At 48.5% G+C, this 15,531-nt stretch overlaps 1 protein-coding gene across 11 annotated transcripts in view; it reads left to right on the top strand.

Annotated features, from left to right (window-relative positions):
• Window positions 1-15,169, top strand: part of cdk5rap2 (CDK5 regulatory subunit associated protein 2) — a 35,742-nt gene extending 20,573 nt beyond the window's left edge. For 5 of the 11 annotated variants that reach the window (XM_035390272.1, XM_035390265.1, XM_035390269.1 and 2 more), the window contains 21 exons: window positions 93-534; window positions 650-2,471; window positions 3,410-3,523; window positions 3,913-4,492; window positions 4,892-5,124; window positions 5,536-5,587; window positions 6,530-6,694; window positions 7,154-7,347; window positions 9,179-9,475; window positions 9,912-10,037; window positions 10,126-10,242; window positions 10,785-10,974; window positions 11,220-11,341; window positions 12,133-12,366; window positions 12,458-12,556; window positions 12,928-13,193; window positions 13,384-13,530; window positions 13,679-13,817; window positions 13,942-13,988; window positions 14,269-14,320; window positions 14,567-15,169. In XM_035390272.1, coding sequence (XP_035246163.1) covers window positions 93-534; window positions 650-2,471; window positions 3,410-3,523; window positions 3,913-4,492; window positions 4,892-5,124; window positions 5,536-5,587; window positions 6,530-6,694; window positions 7,154-7,347; window positions 9,179-9,475; window positions 9,912-10,037; window positions 10,126-10,242; window positions 10,785-10,974; window positions 11,220-11,341; window positions 12,133-12,366; window positions 12,458-12,556; window positions 12,928-13,193; window positions 13,384-13,530; window positions 13,679-13,817; window positions 13,942-13,988; window positions 14,269-14,320; window positions 14,567-14,700 — 5,572 coding nt within the window. In that variant the 3' untranslated portion in view covers window positions 14,701-15,169. The remainder of the gene's footprint in view (window positions 1-92; window positions 535-649; window positions 2,472-3,409; window positions 3,524-3,912; window positions 4,493-4,891; window positions 5,125-5,535; window positions 5,588-6,529; window positions 6,695-7,153; window positions 7,348-9,178; window positions 9,476-9,911; window positions 10,038-10,125; window positions 10,243-10,784; window positions 10,975-11,219; window positions 11,342-12,132; window positions 12,367-12,457; window positions 12,557-12,927; window positions 13,194-13,383; window positions 13,531-13,678; window positions 13,818-13,941; window positions 13,989-14,268; window positions 14,321-14,566) is intronic. The other 6 variants (XM_035390267.1, XM_035390266.1, XM_035390273.1 and 3 more) reach the window with 6 other exon arrangements.
• The last annotated feature ends 362 nt before the right edge of the window (window positions 15,170-15,531 follow it).

The raw sequence follows: 15,531 nt of genomic DNA, 5'->3' as shown, positions 1-15,531 counted from the left end.
TTAGGATGCTCATTGATTTTGACACGCATATGGTAAGCCTTCTTGTTTGTAGTCTTTGGTGTGTGTAATGGAGTGAATATTGTTTATTTCAGAGAGGAGGTGCAGAGATTGCACTCTGAGAACATTGACTTGAAGGGTCTCCTGAAGGAGGAGAAATCCACAGAGTCCAAGGAGAGCGCAGACAGCTCCGGAGACAGCGACGGGAACAAAGACCTCCAGAAAGTGGTGGAGAAGCTGAGGTCTGAGGCCAAAGGCTACCGCAAGGTCATCAAGCTCCTCAAGGAGCAGCTGGAGCTCAACTCCTCCTCCGGGGGCGAGGCTGGCTTCAACCCGGAGCTGATCGTGAGCATGGCGAGGGAGATCGAGCGGCTGAAGGCCGAGCAGGAGGCCTGCAGGAGGAGGGCTGAGAGCCTGGAGCGCAGGCTGCAGGAGGCGGAGGCCCAGCCGCCGCTAACCGAGCAGCCTCACGGGAGCAGCTGCGGGACGGACGCCTCGCCCAGAAAGAACCAACATCCAGACCTTATTAAACATTCGGCAAGTAGCACCGCTTCCCTGCTGCCTGTAATATTAACAGGTCTTAAAGGAGATGTTTGAATCGGTCCAGATTGTGAATGTATCAGTAATGGTTTTTCCTTTTTTTGTTTTATAGATGAGTTCGAGATCCCGCCTCCCGATTCCCGTAAGGCCCAGTAAGTTGGTTGGAAGCAGCACAAAGGCTGGCGGTCAGGCCTATGAGAGAGAGTCACAGTCACTGAGAGAGGAGAGTCATCTGATGGAGAAAGACCAGCTTCAGAGGCACGGTCTGCCAAGTCTGCTAGACTTGGATCAGCAGGGCCAGGTGGGTCTGATCCAGCAGAGTTCACTGTGGCCAGACACGGAACAGCCCACCGATGAGCACACAGGCAGCGCTGTGATTGGCCAGAGCACAGACGTGGAGCTCCGCAGTCAACTGGAGCTGCTGCACAGCGAGTGTCAGGATAAAGAGCAGGTGATCGCCCGGCTGCAGGACAGGGTCGCAGAGGCCGAGGAGCTGCGGGAGCAGCTGCACGAGAAGGAGAGGCTCAGCCGAGAGCTGGTGGAGGCCTTACAGGCGGCCGAGTCCACCATCGCGTATCTCACCGCCTGTAACCTGGGCAGCCAAGGCGGGGGCCACCAGGCCCACGACACTGAGCTCCAGGCCCAGTTCAGCAAGCTTCAGAAAGCGCTCCAGGAAAAGGAGGAGCTGAACCAGCAGCTGGCGGAGTGTCTGCGTGTGGCCGAGTCCGCGCTGGCCTCCCTCGGGGCCTTCGCTCCCAGTGACGCTGCTGAGGACGGGGCCCTGGTCTGCACCGACCCACAGGAGCTAGCGCACAAGCTTGAGCGCGCTCTGCAGCAGGCCAGCAGGCCGTCTGCGCAGTCACCCAGCAGAGAGCAGGGCAGCGGGCCGTCTGCGCAGTCACCCAGCAGAGAGCAGGGCAGCGGGCCGTCTGCGCAGTCACCCAGCAGAGAGCAGGGCAGCGGGCCGTCTGCGCAGTCACCCAGCAGAGAGCAGGGCAGCGGGCCGTCTGCGCAGTCACCCAGCAGAGAGCAGGGCAGCGGGCCGTCTGCGCAGTCACCCAGCAGAGAGCAGGCCGAGGCAGGAGACGCGCAGGTCGGAGACCTGGATGTGCACCGGCAGATCGACCAGCTGCAGGAGGCCCTGTGGGAGCAGAGCAGGCTGAATGCCGAGCTGCAGGAGAGGCTTCATGCTGCAGAGCAGAGCACCCGCAGGGACAGCACTCAGAATCAGAACGCCAGCCTCTGCAGACAAGGGGAAGAGCCCCGGAAAGGCCCGGAAGTACAGAACAAGGAGGCGAAGGATCGATATGAAACGGCTGGAAATAAGAGAAAAAGCACGAAGAGCACAAAACTGCAACAGCAGCCTGGAGAGCCACACAGGGACCCACACACGCACGACCAGTTAATCCAATGGCTTGTAGCGTATCTCCAGGCAGCGGAGCGCTGCGTAGCCTCCCTCAGCGCGCTCTGTGCCGAGGGTAGCGCCCGGGACGGGCAGAGGGGACTGGCGGATCTTCAGCAGCAGCTGGAAAAGCTTCAGAAGGCCGGCCAAGAGAAGGATCGGCTGCACGGGCACTACTCAGCCGAGCCGCCCCAGCCCAGCACCAAGCCTGCCGGCCGTCAGGACACAACCAAGGCCCTGCAGGACAACATAGGCCACATTCAGAAAGCCTTCACAGAAAGCAGGCTGGTAATCTCTGAACTGCAGGAAGCCCTCGAGGAGCAGAAGCAGCTTGTCAGGAGCTATGAGGACCGGCTGAGGGCCGCTAGTTCAGCGCGGGGGGCTAATGTCCAGGAGCAGCTGGACTCCCTGCAGAAGGCTCTGAAGGAGAAGAAGCGCACATGCAAAGTGCTGGAGGAGAAGCTGGCTGCAGCTCAGGCCATCATCGCTCTCCAGAGCTCTCCACAGAAGACCCGCAGTGCATCCCAGCAAAGTAAGCACATGACAGCTGTTAAACCTTTAAGGGCCCGGGGTCTTCCATGTAACAGAATTAAGGTCAACAGAAATTTAAAGTTAATATCCAGCAGCAGACTTAATATGGAAATGAATTTCAAATTTCATTCCTCTCTTGTGTTTTTTGGCAAGAATCATGAAACAGGATATTAGTGAATGAGCACAAAAGCGTAGTGGAAAATTATATTGTAGGCTTTATTACTGCATATGGTATCCAGTTTCAGAATGTGTGAAGACTTCTGGAGCCAGCGGCAGTAAAAATATCTCTTGAAGTTCATAACCAAGTCTCAGACATGAACTCCCCATTTTATTTTTCAAAGTGTGCCGTGACTCTGTTTCATACATGTGCTCGTGTTCAGCAGCAGTTAGGGCTTATTTAAAATTCCACCTCCAGCCAAATTTCAGGTAGGTCCTAAATTTGACTTTGGAGATAAATAGTAGTTTGTCTTCATCCCACGCCTTCTTCAAGGAGCATTTTTGGAAGGAGCAGCAACATCTATGACATGCTGCTGGTGTCAGCACAGTCATGTGACAAAATGGCCCCAGTGTGCCAGCATTTCCTGTAAAGCTACTGCATGTGTAGTTCATGTGTGCTGAGCATGATGGCCAGATGAATTGAGAAGCAGCTTAATGAAGGTGATCTGGATAATGTGCTTTCCAGACAAGCTGCCTCAGCTTTTTAAATCCTTTTTAAAATATTACTCCCAACTGGCCCCTGCTGAACATTACATGAATTGGAATGCCACTGAATGGTGCTTCACACCGCTAACAAATGGGCTTGTAGTGCCGTCGCTGAGATTGAGCGTGAAGCAGAATGAGTCTGAAGCATGTCACCACCGCCGGTAGTGTGAGATCCAGGGCTGTGAGATGTGTCCTGCGGTCAGAAGGGCTCCATTAACCTCACCGTGTCGCCCGTAGCGACCTCTCTGCAACAGGATGACAAAGAGGTGCAGGTGGATTTGCAGGACCTGGGTTACGAAACGAGTGGAAAGAGTGAAAACGAAGTGGATAGGGAGGAGAACAGTAGCACAGGTAGCCAGCATGCCTGATGGGTGTTTGACTAATCGTGGTTTGAACCCCTGCATGAGGATCTGCATTGCTGATGATTAACTCTGGTGTGCGGTTCTGATTTTCAACCCCCCCACCCCCCCCCCAGCCTGAGCTTTTGAATCATGTCTTTAACTTGTGGAACTGTCACAATGATGCAGCGAGTGTTGTCATTGTCCAGTTCTCCTGCCCTGCATGTTTGCATCCCGTTCTCTGGAATGGCTTCCCCCGTCTCCTTTGTCCTATAAATCATAACTTTCAGGTCATAAAGGTCATGTCCGTTACAATCCGTCATTTTCTATAACATCATTATATGTTATCATTATTAATATAATAATATGTTTATATTCTGTTCTCTTGTTGCTGTACCACAGACAACGATCTGGGCTTGCAGCTGCACGCCAGCGAGTCGAACATCTCTTCCCTGCTGAAGCAGGTCCGCGGCGCCTTCTCCTCCGTGGAGAACCTGGACTCCAATTCCAGCGTCTCGTACCCGAGCTCGCCCACCCTCAGCTCCCCGAAGGCCAGCCTGAAGGGCCTGCAGGCGTTCGAAGACTACGGGCAGACCGACAGCGTGGACCAGCTCAAGCAGCAGGTGTGCGAGCTGAAGGGGCAGTTGGAGGCCCACCAGAGGGCTGTCCGCCACCTGCAGAGCCTCCTGCGCCGGAACTCCCTGTCCAGCGACCTGCTGACCGTGGCCTCGGACCCGGGGCACTCCGCCGCGGGGAAGCACGACTCGGGGCTCGGGGAGGGGCAGGAGCACGCCTCCGGGGCTCTGGGCAAAGGGCTGAGCCACAGCCTGTCTCTGGGCCCGGAGGAGGAGGAGCTGCAGGTCCTGAAGGACCAGCTCACCGCCCTCAGCATGGAGCTGGAGAAAGAGAGGAGCTCCAACAGGAACCTGACGGAACAGCTGCAGCAGATTCAGCTGCGCAGCCGATCTGCGTCGCCAGCCAGGTGACTGGAGACTGTTTGTGGCAGGCATTAGCAGCTTTAGCTTGATCTTGACTCTGTGTAGCTTTGTTCTGGATTGCTTAGCCGTATGACAATGTAATTAAATGCATTACCAGAGTTCCAAGCCCAGTTCATTTCCCAGTTGGAATGAGACCATAAGAACAATTGCATTATATCATTATGTCAGTTTATAACTGCCAAAACCTATTTGAGGTGATTGATTTCTCCTGATCTATGAAATATTATTTTCTTGCTGTATTTAATATTGTGGATTGAACGTTTGATTGGTTTTATACTGAACATAAGTCAGTGAGAAGCAGACGTGGTGTGGAGTTTTCCTGCTGGTCTGTGCTGTCCTGTGATGGCTTGGCTGTAGTTGTCAGCGCTGCGTGTGCTCCGCAGGATCGACTCTCTGGTGCAGTCTCAGGCGCGGGAGCTGTCCCAGCTCCGGCAGCAGATCAAAGAGAGCCGGGGCCTGGGCACCCTGCAGCGCCAGCAGCTGGAGGACCTCCACAAGGCCTTCGAGGAGCTGCTGCAGGCCAGCGACGTCGACTACTACATGGGAGAGGTGTTCCGCGAACAGCTGGACAAGAGCCTGACTCTGCTGGAGAGACTGGAGGACCGGCTCGAGAACGGTACAGCATCACACACGACTCGCACGCACATTCACACATATATATATATATATACACACACACACACTCACACATACACACACACACGCATACACACTCACACACATGCCTAGACACAGAACCAGACTTTCATCACTTGAGTTTTACTTGTTTTACTAGTTATATTGTAAATATGCCCAGACATCTATAATGGTTGTCAGACATGGTACAAATGGCAGACAGATCTAATGCCCATTTGTTCCATGGAAACAGTGCTTTGGCTCAATCAACTGTGTGTAACCACGATTAACAATACATTCTAATGATTGCCACACTATTTACACTATATAGGTCAAGAGGCTGATTGGCCTGTGACTGATTCAGAGACAGAGAACCTTTATCCCAAATTTTCTTTTGTCAAATGTCTTGCAGGTGATGCGCATTCAGATAATGAGGATAGCGCTATGCTGGAGCTGGCTCAAAGGTAGGTCTGACAGCTGGAAAACAGCTGCGATCCAAAGACTTTCTCGTAAGTTGCTTCATAAACACGCAGTATTAAATTCGAACAGGTTCCGACGGTAATGATTTTGTGTGTTTAATTTGGGCCAAAAGCAAATGGGTTTACTGCGGGTTTATGTCATCAGGACAGATGTCCATGATATAATGTAGATTTCTCAAAGCAAGATGTGGAAGAGCATGTGCGTGTCAGAACAGCATGTATCAGGAGGTATGGCCTGCAGTGCAGTGAAATAATGGAACTGCTCAGCATGCATAGATGTGCGCAACAGTGCAGAGCTGCCAGACTGACTGAGCCTGTGTCCAAATCAACACCTGGGAGGGACATCATGTTCAAGGCACGAGCCACTTTACTGTGTAATCTGGACGTCATACAGTTTTATTTCTTTGTTTCATTTTGACTTGTTTAATTTAATAAGAAACACAAATCTGGGACAGGTTATGTTTTTAATGTGAAAGTAAAACAGTAAATGGTAATTAGTGTCTCCAGGTGAGTGTAAGGTTACATCATTGCTTATCAAAAATCCTGCTTCTTAGGATTCAGATTTTCCATTGGCTAACACTTTCTAAATTTAAAGGCATGTTAAAAAGTATAGAATGTAAATAACGGAAAATAATAAATATTGCTGAAGATACCCACTGTAGCTGGTTAATATAAATTCTTGCTGATTTGTGAGCTATTAGTGATGTCTACTGTAGCCAAAGAAGAGCATCAGTGACTAAAGTAGAAATGCCAGCTGCATTCTGGGTCATTTTCTTCACCCCAGAACTCAAGTTTCACTAATCAGGGTAAAAGATTTCTGGGTAATTTGGGGAATGAGGAATACAATAATTTGTCTGCTTGTGTTGTGTTCTTATTGAGTGTTGCTGTATTGTGCTGTACTATCGGAAGCATTCTCTCAACCTGCAGAGAATCTCTCTGCCTGTCACTGGATAGTCCAAGTAGCCACCATCCCCCGATAGGCTACCTGCATTCACAGCTAAAGGGCGAGAGAGAGCAGCTGCAGCAGCAGCTGAGATATCTTGTACAGCAGAACCAGAACTTAGCAGAAGCTACTAAGGAACAGCTAGACCTGTGAGTGACTTGGGAGTGACACAAGTGTTTGCTGTGTGGTGCCTCTACTTCAACTACCTACTTTTTACCATAAGGTTTGCTTTCCATTGATTAGTGCACATGGATCCGTGTTTCCTCATGGAAATATATGGTAATGTTGAGTGTGACAAAACAAAAAAAATAAGAAAAATTGATGATGGTTATGCCTGCCTAATATTGGGAGGTATATAGTGATTACCACATCTGCTGTTTTCCTTTATCAAACACTATAGTTTTCTATAAGTGCTTTGATCAATCATCAATGGAGAAGACAGTTTATATGCATGTGTGTGTTAGGGTGCAACAGTGTTTTCACATATAGAGTTTTCAAAGGACTGGTGTAAGTTCATTTAATAGTGACCCCTAGATTTTAAGAAGTATTCACATTGCAGGACTCTGTGTTGTTTAATTATATTTCTCAAACTCTGTTCTGCGTTGCAGGCTCTCCAAGGAGCTGCAGGACAAGAACCGTCTGGTCCAGAGTCTGCAGAAGCAGCTCCGTGGTCAGTCTGCCAGCAACCTCTCCAGCTCTGACTCTGAGATGTCCGACAGGACGCCGCACAGTGGCCAGGTCTCCACCTACACCACGAGCCCCACCTCCGGTCATATGCTCAGCTACAACCACATCTTTCAAGGTGATGAGTTCTGAGTGGTACTGTACCCCCAGATCCTTAACTTCCTAGTTCTGTGTCTGGACTGAAAGATCACATTCAATGACAATATGCCAGATAACATTTACTATACTATGACAGTCTGAATGGGGCTCAGAGTCTCTTTATTGTACAAGTGCTCTTGTTAAATATGAATAATTTCCCCTTCGTTCCGATTGTGTCAATCAATGTAGCTGCTCTTTGTAATGGCATTAGTAATGGTACTTCTTTTCCACTAATGGTCATTGTTCTGAAGTCAAGCGTTACGAAGCACAAAGGAGCAGGAGGAAGGACAGGGCAGGTGTACGGTTTCCTGCAGCACTTAAAGATGCATTATTCATAGGCGGTGTCCTGTTTAGTCTCCAAAATTGTGCTCAAGCAGAGACAAAGGCTGCTGTGATGCGAATGGGTTGTACACATCACGTGAGAGGATACTGTGAGCTTTCTGGCCCAAAGCTCATTTGCTGATTGCTAGAGTGCGGAGGGGCTACCCGTCACAGTATGGAAGCCATAGAAGGGGAAACGGTGCAAAATATTGATTCTCGTGGACTGTGGAAGAAAGTTCTGAGAGCTGTGAAAGCTGGTGGCGAAGGTATTTGGAATAGTACTGAAGGAATATATGCTTACGTTGTGATCCAGTGTCTGTTATTTTGGTTTTTATGTGTGTTCTTATGGTGTATAAAAAGTTGTAATAGCTTTTATTCTTTCAGATTATTTGGTTATGAGATGTTTGTCTGTATTTAGGCATATTTAAATGCAGATAATTCATTCAAATCCTAAATTAAGAAGTACTGTCAGAAAAAATTTGAAACGTACCTTTTAGAGTCATTTTGAATATATTTAAAGTGATGTAAAAACTGTAAGAATCCATTGCTCAGTAAGTTACATTATGATATTAATGTTGTAGTTACAGTTGACATTGAAGTAGTAATTTAATTCAGTATAAAACCTGCTCAGTGATGCCTTCTCTGGGGTATCAGTACATATTGTATTACAGTAGAATAGGCTTCCATAAAAGCTCTGCTGATGTATTTCAGCACCTGTTGATAGGCTCAGTTCATTAGCATCTCATTATAGACCTTTTACTATTAGCACATGGGTTGTATGTCAGGGAGCTAATTTCTCTCTTGGTTTATAAACCACTGATCATTTAGGTCGGGGAGGGGGGTGGGTATGTGTAGAATTCCAGACCCCACCTGAAATGGCCCAGCTGCCCCACAAGTTGTGCCTGTCTGCAGCGTTCTGGCCCCAAGGGCCTCTCTCTGAAAATGTTCTCTGACATTTTTGTGTTTATTATTGGGGGGCTTTGTGAGTATGGACAAGTGGGAAAACTCTTGGTGTGTGGGCAAACCCCTGCTTCCCTGCTTTCTGGTCCTTTGATGCAGGGGTCAGAGGGATTAATGGTTTAGCTGTAGACCCTGCCACAGGTGCTGCTCCAGGTACAGAACAGCCAGGCTTATGCAGAAGCTAGTGGTTCTAAATGAATGAGATGCACTTGTAGTGAATAATAGCAATGGTGCTCAACTGCAGTGCATAAGTGCTATATTCCAGGAGCTCTAGGTCTATCCTATCAAGAGCGCACATGGGTACTTAATTCAGTTTTTGTCAGCTCAATGGGGATGGAAGCCCCCCATTTACAGTTACAGTACTTGTTTTAGCTGTACTCTACCTGCAGAGTGTTGTAATAGGAATTTGAGAGCTTTTCAGCATCTCTCTGTTAAAGACTTTGTGGCAGCTCACACAGGAATGGTGATGTTCTTTAACGTGACTGTGCTGAAGTGACATGCTCAGTCAGCTGTGTGGTCATGTGCCTCAGGGAGCGGAAGAGAGGGCGGAGTTCCGTGCCAGGCGGGGGATGCTGGGACAGAGCAGCGGCTGCAGGGCTTGCAGAAGGAGAACAGCCGGCTCCTGGAGCAGCTGAAGAGCAGCGAGCAGCTGAACGAGACGCTGCGCAGCGAGCTGGACCTGCACTGCTCCATCCTGAGCCCGAGGGAGCAGGAAGCGGCGGGGTCTCCGCCTCCGCGCCGGGATCCTGAGGCGGGGCGAGACGTGCCAGACTGCGCCGGCCCCCGACAGAGCGCCCGAGTGGCCCCCGCCGGGGCACTGAACCCAGGTACGGCCCCCGGCTGACAGGCTTCACTAGGGCTGTGACTGTAAGAAATACTGACCAATCCATGAATCAGGACAAAAATATCAATACATATCAATATTTTTATTATGGTTTTAATTGAAAATAGTTTAGTCAACAGTTATATGATTGTTACTGACTCAAGGAGGGACCAGCTTCATTTCTGCTGGAAGTGTTTCATGGCTATCATAGAAACAACTGAAATTACATTCTGTCTAAGCAGTGGTTCGGATAAGTGATCAGGGTTTTTGGAACGTTTATTTATGCACACAAAAAGAAAAAAATCAAGTTGTTTTACTTATTGATTACACAGCATTATACTGTATATAAATCGTAAGTGGCCCCAGCCCGAGTCTCCATACTGTGTGTGTGCATGCGCATCTGCGGGGCTGTGAATGTGACCTGTGCTGCCCACCCACAGAGCTGCTGGCTGAGCACCTGCAGGAGATCCGCAGCCTGCGGCAGCGCCTGGAGGAGACCATCCGCACCAACGAGCGGCTGCGGGAGCAGCTGGAGCGCAGGCTGGCCGAGGTGGAGAAGGACCCAGGTCAGACCCGCCGCCCCGTGAAACGAGTTCCCATCCGCCCCTGCACTCTGCTGGGCCGCTCGTTTAACGCTCCTGTTAATGTGCTCAGCAGCCACAAATATCTTCATCCACGGGACCGAGGAGCAGGGCCAGCTGGCCAACGAGCTGCGCTTCCTGTGGGGCCAGAACCAGGCCCTGAAGGAGCAGCTGAGCCTGGGGTCGCGAGGTTAGCATTTCAGCTATGTCAGTGACAGTGGCCCCCGAGGGCCACAGGGCTTACCCTCAGCACCTTGCTGTTCATCTATAACCCTCAGACATTTCAGCTTATTGCCTTCATCACAGGAGTGATGTTAAGTGCTAATGACATTCTTATAGCTAACTCTGAAGCATCTGTGTACAAGCTAATTAGAGAACTATTAATCAGAACATCTGTTTTCATGTAAGCTATTAAGGAGTACTTAAGTCCAAAAATTAATACACATTTAATTAAAATGGCTTGTGCTCTTATTTACATTCATTTATATTAATTACTGTGGTGCATAGATCAAAGGAAATTCCCAGTTACCAAGGCAACAGGCAGGTTTGTACGCAGTGAAGTAACAACAGCATTCTGTTTCAAGGTGTCTTGTCTTTGTCATAGAGCACCATGTGCTCTCACATTCAGGTGGTTTTTTTTGTTGATTAATTCTATTGTACAAAACGCTAGGAAAAGTGGTATATTAAAATAATTTGACAAAAGGGGACACACTGACTTTGTTGTGAAAGCAGATAAGCAGAAAGAGAATGAGAAGCTGAGGGAATCGCTGGCCAGGAGGACGGCCAAGCTGGAATACCTGAGGAATGAGTTTGAGGCGCTGAAGAAGGAGAACGGCCGATTGCAGAGCCGCCTGACCGCCACGGTGGAGGACAACAAGCACCTGCAGGACTCCCTGCACTACAGCCGGGATGAGATCCACAGGTAGGCCGTGTGTGAGAACAGCCCTGCCCTGATGAGATCCACAGGTAGGCCGTGTGAGAGAACAGCCCTGCCCTGATGAGATCCACAGGTAGGCCGTGTGAGAGAACAGCCATGCCCTGATGAGATCCACAGGTAGGCCGCGTGCCAGAGTGTCCTAGCCCTGATGATACCGTAGCGCCCATCACCTGTGTCAGTGTTGTGAAACATGCAGCAGCCTCCTGATGCAGGTGTGATGCTCATTTCAGGCTGCAGTGCGAGATAAACGTCCAGAGGCAGCAGCTCATGGACAACCACCAGCTCCTGCAGTCTCTGAGAGTGGAGCTGCAGGTGTACGAGCAGATTAAGGTCGATGTGGACAAGCAGCCTGGTATGTGTGCTGCTTTTCACCTCTGTTTGTTTTATTCTATTCTATATTGTATTATATTATATTATATATTGGCCAGTCCTTATGTTCTGACATTCATTAAAAGCTACTAAAATAAATCCATAATGATTGGGAAACCGTTACTACAACTTGGAACCGATTAGACTTTGTGACTGCGTGGCCCAGTTCGGTGTTCCTGGAGCTCTCCTGAGGGCTTACAGCCTTAATTATTCGTTGTGAGGTCATCAGTGATGGTTCAGTGAGCAGTTTTGAGTCAGTGCTACAGTCTCAGTGTGCATGAATGAACACTGTCAGAACCTACTGCAAACGCGGTGGTCTGGAACACACTGAGCAAACAGACAGCACAGCTATAAATAATAGCACGGTTTTATAGAGGAAAAATATAAATTTAAATGAAAAGTAATATAAATGTGTCTCCCAAAAAATACACATCTTGGTTTTGGCTCACGACAAGCCTTAAATAAAATGTTTCCACTCAGATTTCTCTGCAATGGCCTCTGCAGTATATTGCCATGTATCACATCTTTCTTGTGGAGCTCCCACTCACTCCTTCAAAGTTACATTTTGTCAGATTTACTGTATACGCCTATACAGGATAGTATGTATTATTAACCAACAAACACTTAATGCTGTGGAAGGTTCACTTTGATCCGAAGTAAAATTACAACCCAGCCATGCCAAGGTATATAAGTGAAGACCTCGTGCAGTGAAAGCAGAGCTGGAGAAGTGGCTTTGTAGGCCGAGCCGGTGATGATGTTTGCTCTGCTGTGCAGTCCCAGCTCCGGCCCAGAGCTCGCCAGACCCGGTTTCCGGGCCCATGGACCTGAGCGAGCTCCTGTCGGAGATCCGCCACCTGAGGCTGCAGCTGGAGAGGAGCATCCACACCAACAACGCGCTGCGGCAGAAGCTGGAGGAGCAGCTCCAGAGGGGCCCCAGCAAGCGCGAGGGCTCCCCCTCCATCCTCATCAACTACCTGCTGTCCGGAGAGGCCAGGGCCCCTGCCGCAGGTACCGGGAAGCCCCCGCCACGCCCGTCTCACTGCGGGGCTGGTTCAGAGCTGTCTCCGGCAGAGCTGAACATCCTGTCTGTGTGTTTCAGACGACGGCACTAGACCTCCCATGCGTGAGGGCTGTGATCCATACCATCCCACCCCCCAGGGCTCCCCGGGCCACAGGGACACCTCCGCTGCCCTGCATGGTGGGTCTCAGGCCTCAGCCCTGCACAGGGGTGTAACTATGTGTGCTTTTCTGCTCTTCAGCTTCATTGTGCTCAGTTCTCCAAAATCATGGTCTCAAGAAGGGGTGTAATATATTTTATAACTGATAAGTAATCGACATGAAAAGGAAAATTTGTTATTGAAGTGGCTTTCAATATGGACCATATTGAATGATGAAACTAGTTTTTAATGGCTTACCCATCGGAATGTGTCCCACTGCCCAGTAAGCACATTTCAGCCAAAAGCACATCCATAAGCTGTATTTCTGGGTGAAATATGGTGGCTTTGCAGTGTTGCTGATGTGTGGTGATTACTCCATGGGGTGTGAGGGTAATGTAGAATGTCCCTGCAGAGGTGAAGAGGCAGGCGAGCGTGGATCTGGACCGCTTGTCCCAGTGCAGCGGGAGCTCAGCGGACAGCGCCACCCCAGCCCCCTCGCGACTGGTCCCCGGCCACCGCCTGTGGGCCAACAAGAACGGGCGCCACATCCTGGGGCTCATCGAGGACTACAACGCCCTCCGCAAGCAGATCTCCGAAGGGAGGAAGCTGACGTACGGGATGGACAAACATCTGCAGGAGTGCTTCCGCACCCTGTCCCAGCAGGACGCTGAGTCCCAGGTGAACGGAGTTGTGCTTCTTCGCCGGCTAGGATCACATAACACCACTGTGAACACACGATTATTCGGGTGTGAGAAGTCAGCTGCTTCTGTTGTGGAGTCCTCTTTCCGCAGTTCCTTGTGTAGCATGTTCTGCTTTAGCCAGGTGGTGGTGCGCTAGATTCATGGAGGCTCTTGTTGTTTTTCCTCAGGTGTTGGACCAGCAGCTTCTCAAAGGCTTCTCTACAAACATCAACACGATGCAGCAGGTGCTGGAGGAGGCCGGCCGCTTGCTGAAGCTTGTGTGGAGGGTCTCCCTCCCCTCCAGCTTCTCTATGGAAGGCTCACAGAGCCATCAGGTATGCACTGCTCCCGTACAGACCACTGCTGCTTCTCTCTCAGGCATTATGAAGGAAACAGCATTTTAATGTAGACAGCCATCACCTTGCCAACGGACGTTTCCCTCTGACATTATTTAACCGCTGTCCATTCATGCCCTGAACTCAGGATGAGCTGCTAAAGAATGAGATCATCAGATTGAAGAGCAGGTTGTCCCAGCAAGAGAAGATGCTAATGGGGGCAGTGAACCGCCTGCGCTCCACCAATCAGCTGAAGGAAGGCATGGAGAAGGTCATCATTGATCAGTGTAAGAGCTGCTACTGTGTTCAGTGCCTTGATACGATTGTTTCCTGTGCTGGAATTACCTATTGAGTTGGACTGAGTGCCCATGTTCATGAATCACATCAAAATGAATGCATTTTTCTCTACAGTATCATTAACCCATGGTGTGCTCAGGAAAGCCAGGGGAAACTTAGAGGTGAGTAATGGATATCTGGACTTATTGACATGATCTGTTTTGATAAAACAGTATGATGTACCAAATGAGGTTATGTTAATTGTATTTGAATTTTATTCACCTGTAAACATATGGATCTGTGTGGTGTTGACTACAAATCTGGAGTCCCATCAGTGGTAGCTACAGTTCTCTGGCTTACTCTCTGGACACAGACAAGCTCTTCCACTGTAATAATTTTCTCTTTTGTGCTCTCTTCCTCCTGTTTCTTCACATCCTTTCACCTTTATCTGAGTAATTGCAGACAAATTATTTTTCACGGTTTGGCCTTAAAGGCTTACCAGGAACAACTGAAGGTCAGTTTGTTTGCCTGGAGGTTCTTTTCATGCATGAAATCGTAAACAAAGTCTTGTTATTAAATTAGAATGGTGGATTCTTGCATTTTCAGTTGACATTTTCGTCTCCTGACTAAATGCATGCAGATCATACTGGAGCATTAGTCAAGTGTGCAAATTTTTACCATTTCAGGTGTGGAGTTTTGTAGCGCCTATAAAGATTTTGAAAAATTTAAATAACTTTGTGCTGATATTTTGTACCTAAAGATCCCAGCCAATGGGCAGTGACCCCTGTAGAAGAGGGAACCATCATCAGGCGTACGTCCACCAGGAGTTCAGCGACACACTCGCAGTCTTCAGAGGGACAGCACAGCGACACCTTCGTCCCCCTCACCTTGTAACTACTAAACCCTCCCCGGTGCCTTCATGTCTCCCCGTTTTTATTACTGTTCAAGGTACGCACTCTGCAAATTTAACTTTGGGAAGGGAACTAGACTTGCACATTTACCTATATATTTTAGCCTATTTTAATAATGGAGTTGTAAAACATTTCATCAGCAATAATGTAAAGGTTTTACTTGTGTAAATATTGAGTCCATTTTTAAGATTTGTACTTAAGTTTTATTTTTTACATACCAGACCTGTTATTTTCACTACCTTGTTTACCTTGAAATACATGTGTTTGACACATTGTTTAAACCTTTCTTTACCATGAAAAGCCTTCCCTCTTGATTGTTAATGTTCATTGACCCAAGGATTTTTACTGGGGGAAAAAAAACTGTTGAAATTGTAAGGAAAGTGTGTATAAACATTAAATGACAGCTTTGCTTGAAACATCATTTACCAGCTAGTCTGTATTTGGCATATTGATTTAAAAAAAATTAACTATGGAAAATGTACCATTGAAAAACATTTCAAAAATAAATAGGGGTTGAAAGTGATAATTCAATATTGAATTAACCTTAAACTTATGTAAAACTGCATTCTTCAGGTCATGACTTGCCACCCAAAATGTTTGTGCAGACTGAGCAAATCTGCAGATTTATCTGTAAGAAATATCTGGATAACAACTGTGCATAAGAGTTCAATAAATCCACTTTCCTGCCAGCCAGTGCTTCTACTTCACTGTGGAAATACTGCAGCCATGATACAGTACATTGAGCTGTTACTCAACTGGCACACGCATTTGGTTTAAATTTATTAGGCAGTCACTCAAATCTTTAACTGACTTC

The sequence above is a fragment of the Anguilla anguilla genome, chromosome 14 (genome assembly GCF_013347855.1).
Source record: "Anguilla anguilla isolate fAngAng1 chromosome 14, fAngAng1.pri, whole genome shotgun sequence".
Classification (NCBI taxonomy): Eukaryota; Metazoa; Chordata; class Actinopteri; order Anguilliformes; family Anguillidae; genus Anguilla; species Anguilla anguilla.
Note: the sequence above shows the minus strand (reverse complement) of the source record. Positions and strands in the feature narration are given on the sequence as shown.